This window comes from Dryas octopetala, chromosome 2 (assembly GCF_963921425.1).
Source record: "Dryas octopetala chromosome 2, drDryOcto1.1, whole genome shotgun sequence".
In the NCBI taxonomy this organism is placed as follows: Eukaryota; Viridiplantae; Streptophyta; class Magnoliopsida; order Rosales; family Rosaceae; genus Dryas; species Dryas octopetala.
In genome coordinates this window covers 28,202,218-28,213,491 of record NC_141367.1, presented here as the reverse complement: position 1 = coordinate 28,213,491, position 11,274 = coordinate 28,202,218, and the positions used below count along the sequence as shown (strand labels likewise).

Below are 11,274 nucleotides of genomic sequence, written 5' to 3'. Positions count from 1 at the left end.
GATTTTGAACTTGTCATAGAAAATACAATTCCCATTGGCTTTTGCCTTTTTAAAAAGGGAACCCGGTCTTCTTCAGTGCCCTTGTTTTGTACATGGTCTCCCACATCTAGCTCTCTTAATTTGTGGCAGCATCAATGGGTGATGTTACAACTTACTGAGGTTATCCATAACCTTATCATTTTGCAGCCGACATTAGTAAATGTGATGTCCCAATTCGACTGATTTAGCTTAGTGGCTGATAGAATGTTATTTTGACAAAGCTTCAATTCCCCATGCATGCATCCATCGATCCTACGATGTGTGACTTTTTTTCTTTCTTTTTGAACGACTTTTTAAGTGGTTGTTTTCTTTAATTATGATTTATGGCCATGTGCGTGAGAAGGACAAAATGTGTGTACACTGTACACTTTAGAGGAGTGCTGGTTGAATTGGGAATCAAGTTAAGTTGGCGCTCAAAACCAAATGGAACCAAAGGCTAAAAAAAAATGGTCATATATCCATAAAAAAAAAAAAAGGAAAAAGCTTAGGGCCAGTTTGGTATCCTACTCAATTTTTTTTTTTCAAAAATTAAGATTTTTTTTTTTTAAACGTGAGTTTTCAAAATTAATTTTTAAAATTTGAAAACGTGTTTGGTATGAAATTTGAAAACAATTTTTAAATTTAAAAAATGATGACGTCTAAGAAAAAAGAAAGTGTAAAAAAAAAATATGAGAAAAATGATGTTTTATCATTTTTAAAAAGAGGCATGTTTTTGAATTTTTTTTCTAAAAACTGTTTTTAAAAATGGTCTATCAAACACGTTTTCTTGACTAAAACTTGTTTTTTTACTTTTTGAAAACAAAAAATAGTTTTTGAATAGAATACCAAACAGGCCCTTAGTTTGGTTGTATTTTGCCTATTTGTAGTGCACTTTGTTTAATACGAATTTTAAGTTACTTATTGACCTTAACTCAAGTGATAGAAAATAAGATGGAATGAAAGATTAAAAAAAATATTTTGATTGTTTAGCCAAACCCCTTGGGTTTTGCCCTTTTTAAGTGTATATGTGATGCAAATATACGTAGGAGTCCATGATCCTAAAGTAAGGTTTAATGTGAGGACCATGTGATCATGGGGGTCCATACATGAGCTTTATCTATCTCTGTGTTGAGTACGTTTGAGGAAGTCCCTATCAAAAGCTTAGTGGTGTAAGTACATGTTGGGTTCCTACATGTGGGAGTGTTCCCTAACAAGTAATAAACAGTTGCCCAAGCAATTACTTACCTAACTTATTCTCTTACCAATTGCCCTTATGGCGTGGGGCTGTATTAATATTCATATAATGATGAGAGCCAGAGCCTTTGAACATGAAAAGTGCAAATTAGGGTGTTCAAATAGAAGTGGGTTTCGTGGCGAAAAAAAAAAAAAAGAGAAGTGGATTTGCTTTAATTTGTTTAGTGCTTCATACCCTCATCAGTCATCACCTTGTCACTCAAGCATGCATGTGTAGAAGCTGACTATATTTTTAAGGTTTTCAGTTTGCTTTTATCTCACATAAAACTAGTACTAGTGGCTGACCATAAATCAACAATAGCTGGATTCAATTGGCAGTTAATAGGGTTTTCTCTCTCTAGAAAAGTACCCCACGAGTCCACGACAGTCACACCCATGTCAGGCTCATGCATTTTATTTCAAATTCTTTTCTCGAGGTCTCAAATTCAGTGTTCATAATCTTGATAATTTGAGCAACCTAATCTATAGCTAGTAATCCTCCTTTTTTTTTGACAAATTAATACCCAATTTCAACTTTTATTCCTTGTCTTCACCTCATTTTATCTTTTTTACAATTTCATACAAAATAACTTTGTTTTGGCACAAGAAATTTCCTTTCAAATGAGACCTTTCATGCCTCAAGCTTGCAAATATAAATATAAGTCTCATCAATAAAAATACATCTCACATATATATATATATATATAGACTGTGAGATAACCACGTGTATGACCATCACATACAGAAAAATTTCCTGGTATCGGTGTGCCTACTTTTATTTCTTAGATAAGCCAGTAAGTCACTCTTTCCAAGTGCAGGACCATTTTGCTATGCTAGCTAGTCACCATGGTGGTGATAGGGAACCACATGGTTATGGAATACCGTAACTAAAAGTCTAAAACCAACCCAAGTTATTATGATATGGGCCAATATTGTCCACGTATATCTCCGGGGACATACGTCACCCATGTAGAAGCATTGACCAATTAGAGTTCAAGAATTCTAACCTTTTTCTTTTCTTGACAAAAAAATTCTAGTCAATTGGATGTGCTACAAATTGCATGTGGATATGTTGCCTTCACCAAGCCTGGCTAGACACATAATTTGTTCCAAACGTTTTGAAAATCTGAAGTTCAAACTTCGAAACAATAAACTTGCAATGCAATTGATATTTAATGGTAATGGGTGAATTAATAATATAATACCAACTTGAACCATCAACTATAGCATTGTTATAAATATTTTCTCTTATTGGATTTTTTATTTAGTAAAACAAATGACCTAAAAACATGGTTGATCATGCCAACTTGAACTCAAAGAATTAATTATAAGACTTATAAGCCAACTAGTTATAGTCTTATAGAAACTGAAGTACTCATCAACCAGAAAAAGAAGAACGATCGAAGAATTAATGGATAAAAAATGAAATTAACTGAAACTTGGAAGCATACAAGTTAAAGTCCTATAAATATACAAAGTATAAAGGACCCTAACCATACTTTGCATGTGCAAGGGTCCTATAAGAACAAGCACATGTATTTACGTGCGATTGTAAACGTCTTTTTACATACATACATGTGATGACGCCTTCTATGCTCTTCTTGTAATGGGTGAAAGTTTTATACCTAAAATGATATATACTCACACCAAGAAAATAAAAATCTACTAAGAATATTCCTTATATTAATTAATTCCACATTTTCTATCCACTTTTTAAGTTAAAAAAAAAATTAGAATTATGTGGTTTGGTGCAAGGTGTGCATAGAACTAATCTCAATATAAATTATATAAGTTGGGTAATCCACTACTTATAGTATTAAGGCCATTGATATAAAAGTTCGCACACTAATGAGTTTATTGAGTCTTACTTTCATCTTATAATAATATATTGGTGCTTGACCAGAATTGGTAGTGGGCACGTTGCTTAAATTATAAAATAATAATTATTAATCGGTTATGTATTAATAGAGAAAAAATAGTATAAAAATAATTTTAAAAAAAAGTATGCAAGAGATTTCTTGATTTTGTTTCAAACCCGCAAGAGATTTATTGATTTTAGGCAACTGAACAAGGGAGCAACCACAATTATAGGGCCTGTTTGGTTGTCAATACGATAGGAAAGAAAAGGTTTAAACACCCTATTAATTTAGGTACTGTATTTGTCGGGTTGCCTCAAATAGGGTCTCTCTCAAAAAATAAATGCAATTTCATGGCTTTGTCATGGAATCCTTGGCCTAGCTTAGATAAGGCTTTTTATGATATCAAACAAGGGTCACAAGACTCACAACTAGAAGCCCTAACAGATGAATTCAAAATTGGCTCTGTATATCTGTGATCCAAAAGAGGCTGAAGAAATTCTGACACTGAAAATTGAGACTAATATGTAGTTAGCAATCACATCGATTTTGGCCCTGCTTATGCAAAACGAATCGACTCGAAAATGATAGTTTTAAATGCTATTAAACCAAAGATTTCCAATTGAACCCAAACTTTCAATAAAGAGATTTAGAGATTGCGTGAAAGGTGGTGGCTGGACACTCTTTTTTTTTTTTGTTGTCCAAAAAAATATATTTTTAATATTTCAAGAAAATACCAAAAAATAAGAAAAATGAAAAAGAAGGAGAAATATACGAGGTAAAGTAATTTGTTCTTCACGGGTCAACTTATTTATGATGTATCCAAGGCACGAACTGGACCATTGTGATAGAAAGACAGAAGAAAATTAGAGGATCCAAACCCTATTGCACTGTCCTTAATTTGGCATGTAAATTAAAAAAAAAAAAAAAAAAAGCCAATCAAAATGCATGATTTATATTTAACCCATTACCCATGGGACATGCATGGACCAAAGTGCAATTAGTGTGTAATCGATTGACTCCAAACCTTTTTGTAGAAGCAATTTAAAATTCAAAGCAAGATCCAATGCAAACTTTTGCATACCTTTATGGCTTTATAGGGTCTATTCAAACGTAAAAAAAAAAAATCAAGTGATCCATCATTAAAGGAAGTAACAATAGAATCTAAGAAAATCTTCAGCATAATCCGTGTCGGCTACATTTCTTGATTTTATTTTGCCTTTACAATATTCCTCAAATATAGACTAAGGGCCTATAATTTGACTATCTAAAAATAGGTTATGTGTAAAAAAGTGATGAATTCATAATATTTTTGTGTGTAAGAATATATAATTAAATTAAGGGAGACTTAGAGTCTAGTTTATTTTATGAGTTTTTATTAGAGTAAGACCGATAGTGATTTAGAGTTTTTAATTAAGTTATTTTATTTTATTTTTTTTACGGCTTTATGCTAGGTTTTAATTCCAAAATTTTGGATTCCACCAAAAATCTCGAAGTTAAAACCTAACATGCAGTCTCTACAAATCTCACTCTACACTCTAAAAGGAGAAATACGATTCAAATTGGGGAAGAACTTTATTATAAATTAAAATGACTTTATTATGAATTAAAAGAATTTTTTTATAAATTATTCTGAATTAAAAATATTTTTTTACAAATTTTAAAACACTTTCGATCTTTATTTAAAAATTATTTTTAAAAAAAACCTTAAGCCTAGTTATCACTTGTACTAAAACCAATATTGATGAACTATAACGAGCCTTTATGGTTGATCTTGTAGATGTAGACATCATTAATGCTTCTATAACGAACCTAAGAATAAACTTGAAAGCACTTCACCAAATCCAATGGGTAGTTAGAAACTTAGAAGTACTTTTTGAGCATGTAGTTGATTTGATTTTTCAATTACAGTGCAAGAGAAAGAATAGTAGAGGTAGTTGGGTGGGTTGGCCACGTAAGACAGTTTAAACTTGAAAAGAGAAACAGAGAAACCGAGTAACAGACAACAAAAGCAAGCAAAGCTGCAAAAGCCAAATCTACTACAAAGATATAGCTTTACATTTCACCCCCTTTACAAGGCAACAACTCCTTTGATCACGGGCTTAGCTTCTTCTGCCTTCTGGAGCACCGCGCTGTGACTTTATTTCTCTCTGAAAATTCATTTTGTAAGTGCATTGGGGACACTCACCCAACTGATCAATTTTCCTTCTCATCCACCATTGATTCTTTATTTTCAATTTTATACCTTTTTTTCTTTTTGTTTGATTTCATATAGAGTTTTAGAATTTAGTGGCAAGAGGGCAACAGGTCAACTTGAAGGGGTCCTATTGCCTAATGGGGCAAAGATTTTTGTAATGGATTGCTGGTCCACATGTTGGGGTATCATTATTTTTATTTCATCTTTGGCTAATAGTCATTGCAAAATAAGATTAATCATATGATGACCACTTTTAACAACACAGCACACGAGGTGAGGTGAGACGACAGATTAATATCATAGATGATGAGTGGGGAAACACTCAGCCTCACGGGTGTTTCATTAATTTTATTGTCGGTTGATTTAAGCGTTAAATAGAATCACTTACAAGTTACAAATCATAGTAAATTATGCGGCCCGCCATTGATAAACAATTAGCTTAAATGCTTAATTACCAAAGTCTTGTTATTAAAAAATGAATGTGACATTTCTACATATTTGACTTGTGGTTGCAGGTTGCAGACGATGCAGAGTATCAAACCCTGAACTTGGACAGGGTCACAGGGCAGTGAATCCCTTTAGAAACAGTGAAAGGTGGCATTAATCTTGTATGGGGCATGCCCAGTGCGGCAGCTCTCACATGAGGTGAGATCCACAATCATGTGATCCCACCTCATGTGAGAGCTGCCGCACTGGGGCATGCCCCACGGAAGACTCTCTCGTGAAAGGTGTGAGAGAACACAAAAGGTGGCAGAATCTAGTACGGCGTCAGCATTCGATATGCTGTCAGAAAATAGTTTAGGGTGATAAACGGTCAAGATGGAATCTTACAAAATGGGCATAGTTTGAAAAAGCAAGTTGGACTGTTCAATTTGGACATATCCCAACTACAAGTTGGTTATTTGCCGTTAAACTTTCGACTTTCAAATAAAATACATCTTTACTTGTCTCAGAAGAAAAGTTAAGATACGAAGAAGGCCCTTCTGAGCAAATCAGAAAATAAGCCATCACATGGATGTAAGGGGGATGGCAGTTCTGTAATTTTATCATCTGTATGGGCATGAGATTCGATTTTGAATGCATTGTCTGTTCTTTGTGTTTCTTTCATCTGGGTATTAATGGTGGTGTTGGAAAAATCTCTGAGAAAACAAAAATTCAGAAAGGAAATCTCATAGAAGCCAAATGGGTTTTGAACAAAGGACAATGGAGCCAAACAATTGCATGTGCAGCTGCACACTACCGCCGTTAAAGGACTCCATAAGTCACTTTCAGCAGACAAATGGCCGGCACACATCTTCAAAACCTTAGCACCTAATTAAAATGTTAAATAACTTGTCAAGGATGCCATTTTTACCACAAGAAGACAAACATGGCCTTGTATTTTTCACTCCCATACTCTGATTTTCCCCTTAGCAGCTTGCTATTGTTCACATTTGATAGGCTTATTACTCAATTTGAAGTTACCCAAAACAAATAAATAGTTCTTATGTAGTAATATATACATAGTATGAGTGGTTTATAAGTGATTGAATGTATTACATATTTACTCTCATCTTGTACGCAACAATGCAACGTGTCACAAATTTTCTTCGTTATCGATAAATTTGAAATGTTAAAGAATAAATAAGAATGCTAATTAATAAGTCATTCCAAGTTTCCAACCACTTGGAAACTTGCCAATTAAACCCCATATGGGTATATTATTAAACTTGTGCCAAATTGTGAAATTTTCATTGTTTTATAAACGTTCACACACAAAACCAAAATTTTTTTGGAAAACCAAGCCGTACCACTTGAAAAGAATAAAACAAAGGAACGTGTCATAAATTTTTTTCGTTACCGATAAATTAAAAATGTTAAAGAATAAATAAACATGCTAATTAATAAGGCATTCCAACCACTTGGAAACTTGCCTAGTTAAACCCCATCTGGGTATTATTAAACTTGTGCCAAATTGTGAAATTTTCATTGTTTTATAAACGTACACACACAAAATTAAAAGCTTTTCTGTAAAACCAAGCCGTACAAGAGAAGGTATAGAGTGTAAATTAAACTAAAAGCTTTGCAAGTCGATGAACATTGCAGACTGCTACTACTACTAAAATACACACTTGACTACTTGGTCTAATTTTCTTCTAATATAACTTGGCCATCAATTAAGATGATTGAAAACACTAATGCCGAGAATCGCGGTTATATTAATATCAAGCCAATCAAGTTACAATCGAGGTTATCGTTTTCCATGCAAATCTTATCTTAGCAATAAATTAATCAGGATTTTGCGTATGTCTCATGTGATTAACAACCACCATTGATATCATAATCATCATAAAAATCAAAGTTAGAAGGCTCACAGAGGCTTTGTCATTTGTCACTTTGTGTTTGTTTTATAAGTACATCTACACCTAAACTACCCACGTGTAGTTTCCTTCAATTTTCTTTTTCTTACCCAGCAAAATATTAGATGTGACTTTGAGAAAGAAAAAAGAAATAGTGGGATTTAATAAGATTGAAGGTCATCGTCCATGTGCTGCTAAGGTGCTCAAAATGTCATCACCCATGTGCTGCTACAGTTGGGTTCTTGGGACCTTTTGCTTTCTCGATCTTCGTTTCTCTGTTATGCTTTGATAGGGTCATGTGTAGAAGCAAAACCTGGTCAGTTGAATGTAGGCCGTCGATCATAGTGGAATGTAAGTGGTGCAGTACCACCAGCAGCTCCTGGTCAATGTGCTTTGCAACCATGCAGACGTGGCATTTAATGAAGAAGATCAACTTCTTTCATTCTAGAGTCAAAAAAGAAACGCCCATTTATTTCTCCTACCAAAAAAGAAAAGATTTGGGCATTCAATTCTCCCTTTCTGCCCCAAGTCCTAAATTCATAATAAGCGGCTGCATAGTACCCGCCGTAAAATCAAATAATACACATCTCGTAAATGATCAACTTAATCAATAATTAATTCAGAAAAACTTAATTAATGATCTAAATTCACAATTTATAGTTTAAATGTTATAATCTAAAATTATGAACACTAAAAAATGCTCTTGAAAATATTTATATTTCATAATAAAATAGATTAATAAGAACACGTACAATTACATTAGAGGATCCAATCCTATACCTAACTTAATTTTATGCCATCATCTTAATCATTCACTACTTATGCAAACTCTAAAAGCTTATGTACAAAATCTTTAAAATGTGCATATGAATGTGTATCATAAATGTTTTGCGAACTAAAGTCAACCGTGCAAATTTTTTATGCACATTAAGTTATGCGTTACTTATGCATGAAACTTTATTTATAATTATTATATCTTTATACCCTAAAATTCCTGTTAGGTGAGTGAAATTTAATTTGGCCCGAGCAAGAAAGACCGGGTTCACCAAAAATCTTTATATCCTTTGAAAATGGTTGTTGAGGTGACCTGTGGGAAAATATATTTTAAAATATGAATAAATAACAATAAATAAATTTAAAAGAAAAGTAAAAGCAGAGAGAGGCGTGCATAGAAAACAACAAAAGAGAGAAAAGGGTATTTGCGGCAAATGGGCGATGCTTGCATGTGGCCATGTGGGTATGGAACTATCACCCTTCACCATCAGAGCCCAAAAACCACTCTGTCTCACACTCTCACTACGCTTTGGGGCTTTCCCAGTTCCCACCGGGACAACCAACAAAACCACACGGTTTCTCCTTCAAAACTGCCCTTCAACCTCAAAAGGACTTGTTTTAACTATTGTAAAACCAGTCATGGCCCAAAAAAAAACTATTGTAAAACCAGTTATTGTCCAACAGTTTATGGTCCCCAACATCTTAAATAACCCAAAAAAAAAAAAAAAAGTGTATGTCAGTACTCAGTAGTGGCCATATGGTGGCTAAACAGTCTCCTACTAGCCCTCCTCCCAAAATTCTATATAATACCCCCAACCCCCTCCCACATTCCTCACTCATCTGCCTCACATTTTCTCTCCCCTGTTCATTCCTTCAAGGCTCACTCATCATTTCATCCTAATGTAATTATCTTGGCCTTCTCACATTCCCTTCTTAATAGTAGAAGAGAAGGTTTCAGAAAATGCTGAACGCTTCACTTTTTTGTGTGCAGGAAAATGGCTTCTTCTGGGTTTTTCTTGGTGGGTCTTCTTGCAATGGTGTCCTGTGCACATGCTTATGGTGGTGGTGGGTGGGTTAACGCTCGTGCCACTTTCTATGGAGGTGGTGATGCTTCTGGAACAATGGGTATGTAGCAAGCCAAAAAAAAAAAAAAAGAACCTTTTTATTTTTAAGTACACTCTCTGATCTCTGCGTTTTAAGTTCTAACATTTTTCTGATTTGAAATCTTGTAGGTGGTGCTTGTGGGTATGGAAATCTCTACAGTCAAGGGTATGGGACAAACACTGCAGCTCTGAGCACTGCCCTGTTCAACAATGGGTTGGGGTGTGGGTCTTGCTATGAGATTAGGTGTGTGAATGACCCTAAATGGTGCCTGCCTGGCTCCATTGTGGTCACAGCCACCAATTTCTGCCCACCAAACAATGCCCTCCCAAACAATGCAGGGGGCTGGTGCAACCCTCCTCAGCACCACTTTGACCTTTCTCAGCCTGTCTTCCAACACATTGCCCAATACAAAGCTGGTGTTGTGCCTGTAGCTTACAGAAGGTAAATTTTATACTCCAAGTTCCAACCTTTCTGTGAAATATGACTAATTTAATGGAAGATTGGATTGAAAGTTTTGATTTTTGTTTCTGGGTCTAATTAATTTTTTGGGGTTTTGTTTGTTTTGTAGGGTACCCTGCAGAAGAAGAGGAGGCATCAGGTTCACTGTCAATGGCCACTCCTACTTCAACCTGGTCCTCATCACAAACGTTGGTGGTGCTGGTGATGTGCATTCTGTTTCAATCAAAGGGTCCAGAACTGGCTGGCAGTCAATGTCCAGAAACTGGGGCCAGAACTGGCAAAGCAACTCCTACCTCAATGGCCAAAGCCTCTCCTTCAAGGTCACAACCAGTGATGGCCGTACTGTGGTCTCCTACAATGTTGCCCCAGCTCACTGGTCCTTTGGGCAGACCTACAGTGGTGCCCAATTCCGCTAGGGGACCCTACCCTAGTCTCCTTTCTCAAGTTTCCTCTATATTTACTTATTTAGTCATTTCCTAGGATAATTATATATATATGCTACATATATACTAAGTATCAAGATCAGTATGACTCTTAGTATACTAGGATATTAGTTAGTATACTATAGTTAATGGGGTCACTCAGTCATTCTGGGCCTCGGGTCAGTCAAAATGAGGAGGGCTTATTTTAAAATGGCTCTCCATCATTTTAATTTTAAATTTATATCATTGTACCCTAAAGGGCCTAAACTCCTTCATGGGTCTTTTGCTTTGCTTTTTTACTTCTGTGGTAAAGCAGAAGTTGGCAGAGGTGGTCTTTGACCTGACCACCCGCCATTAGTATTTGAATTATATAGCCTTTTTCATTTTCTTCGGGAATATTCCGATGCAATTTGTGCTTGTTTTGTAAGGCCAATGTAAGCAGCAGATGCTGATCAGTAAGTCCTTGGTTGTATTTGAACTTCATTGAAGATAAGTGTAAAGTTCCATTTTCCACTAGTAAATGGAGTACTAGTTTATTATTTCTTGTTTCTCATTTTAACTTCTCTTTACAAATGATTCATGTACTTCTGCTTATCCTCAAACCAAAAAAAAAAAAGAAGATATGACGACCAGTAATGGAGATCACTTATATTGCTAGGGACGAGAAGGGAAAAAGGACTAAGACATTGCATATGTCTCTAGCCTACTTTTACTTTTAACATACATGAAGAGGTTTTAGTTAATCAACTCCTTTAGAATGAATGAAAATTCATTAATCAAATTAAGGATCGATTATAAGAATATAATGGTAAAGGGCCTCTAGTCGAGAAATTATATTTTATGGAATTGAATTTTATATTTGGCTTGATATT

General features: G+C 34.9%; 1 protein-coding gene across 1 annotated transcript; it reads left to right on the top strand.

Annotated features, from left to right (window-relative positions):
- The first annotated feature begins 9,300 nt into the window (after positions 1 to 9,300).
- EXPA1 (expansin A1) lies at positions 9,301 to 10,941 on the top strand. Its single transcript, XM_086231707.1, has 4 exons — positions 9,301 to 9,319; positions 9,409 to 9,542; positions 9,650 to 9,962; positions 10,090 to 10,941. Coding segments are annotated over exons 1-4 (756 nt in total). The 5' UTR covers positions 9,301 to 9,317; the 3' UTR covers positions 10,397 to 10,941.
- The last annotated feature ends 333 nt before the right edge of the window (positions 10,942 to 11,274 follow it).

Coding starts and splice junctions, on each gene's coding strand:
- EXPA1 (XM_086231707.1), top strand. Junction 9,543..9,649: donor TGATGCTTCTGGAACAATGG/GTATGTAGCAAG, acceptor GAAATCTTGTAG/GTGGTGCTTGTGGGTATGGA. Junction 9,963..10,089: donor GTGCCTGTAGCTTACAGAAG/GTAAATTTTATA, acceptor TTTGTTTTGTAG/GGTACCCTGCAGAAGAAGAG.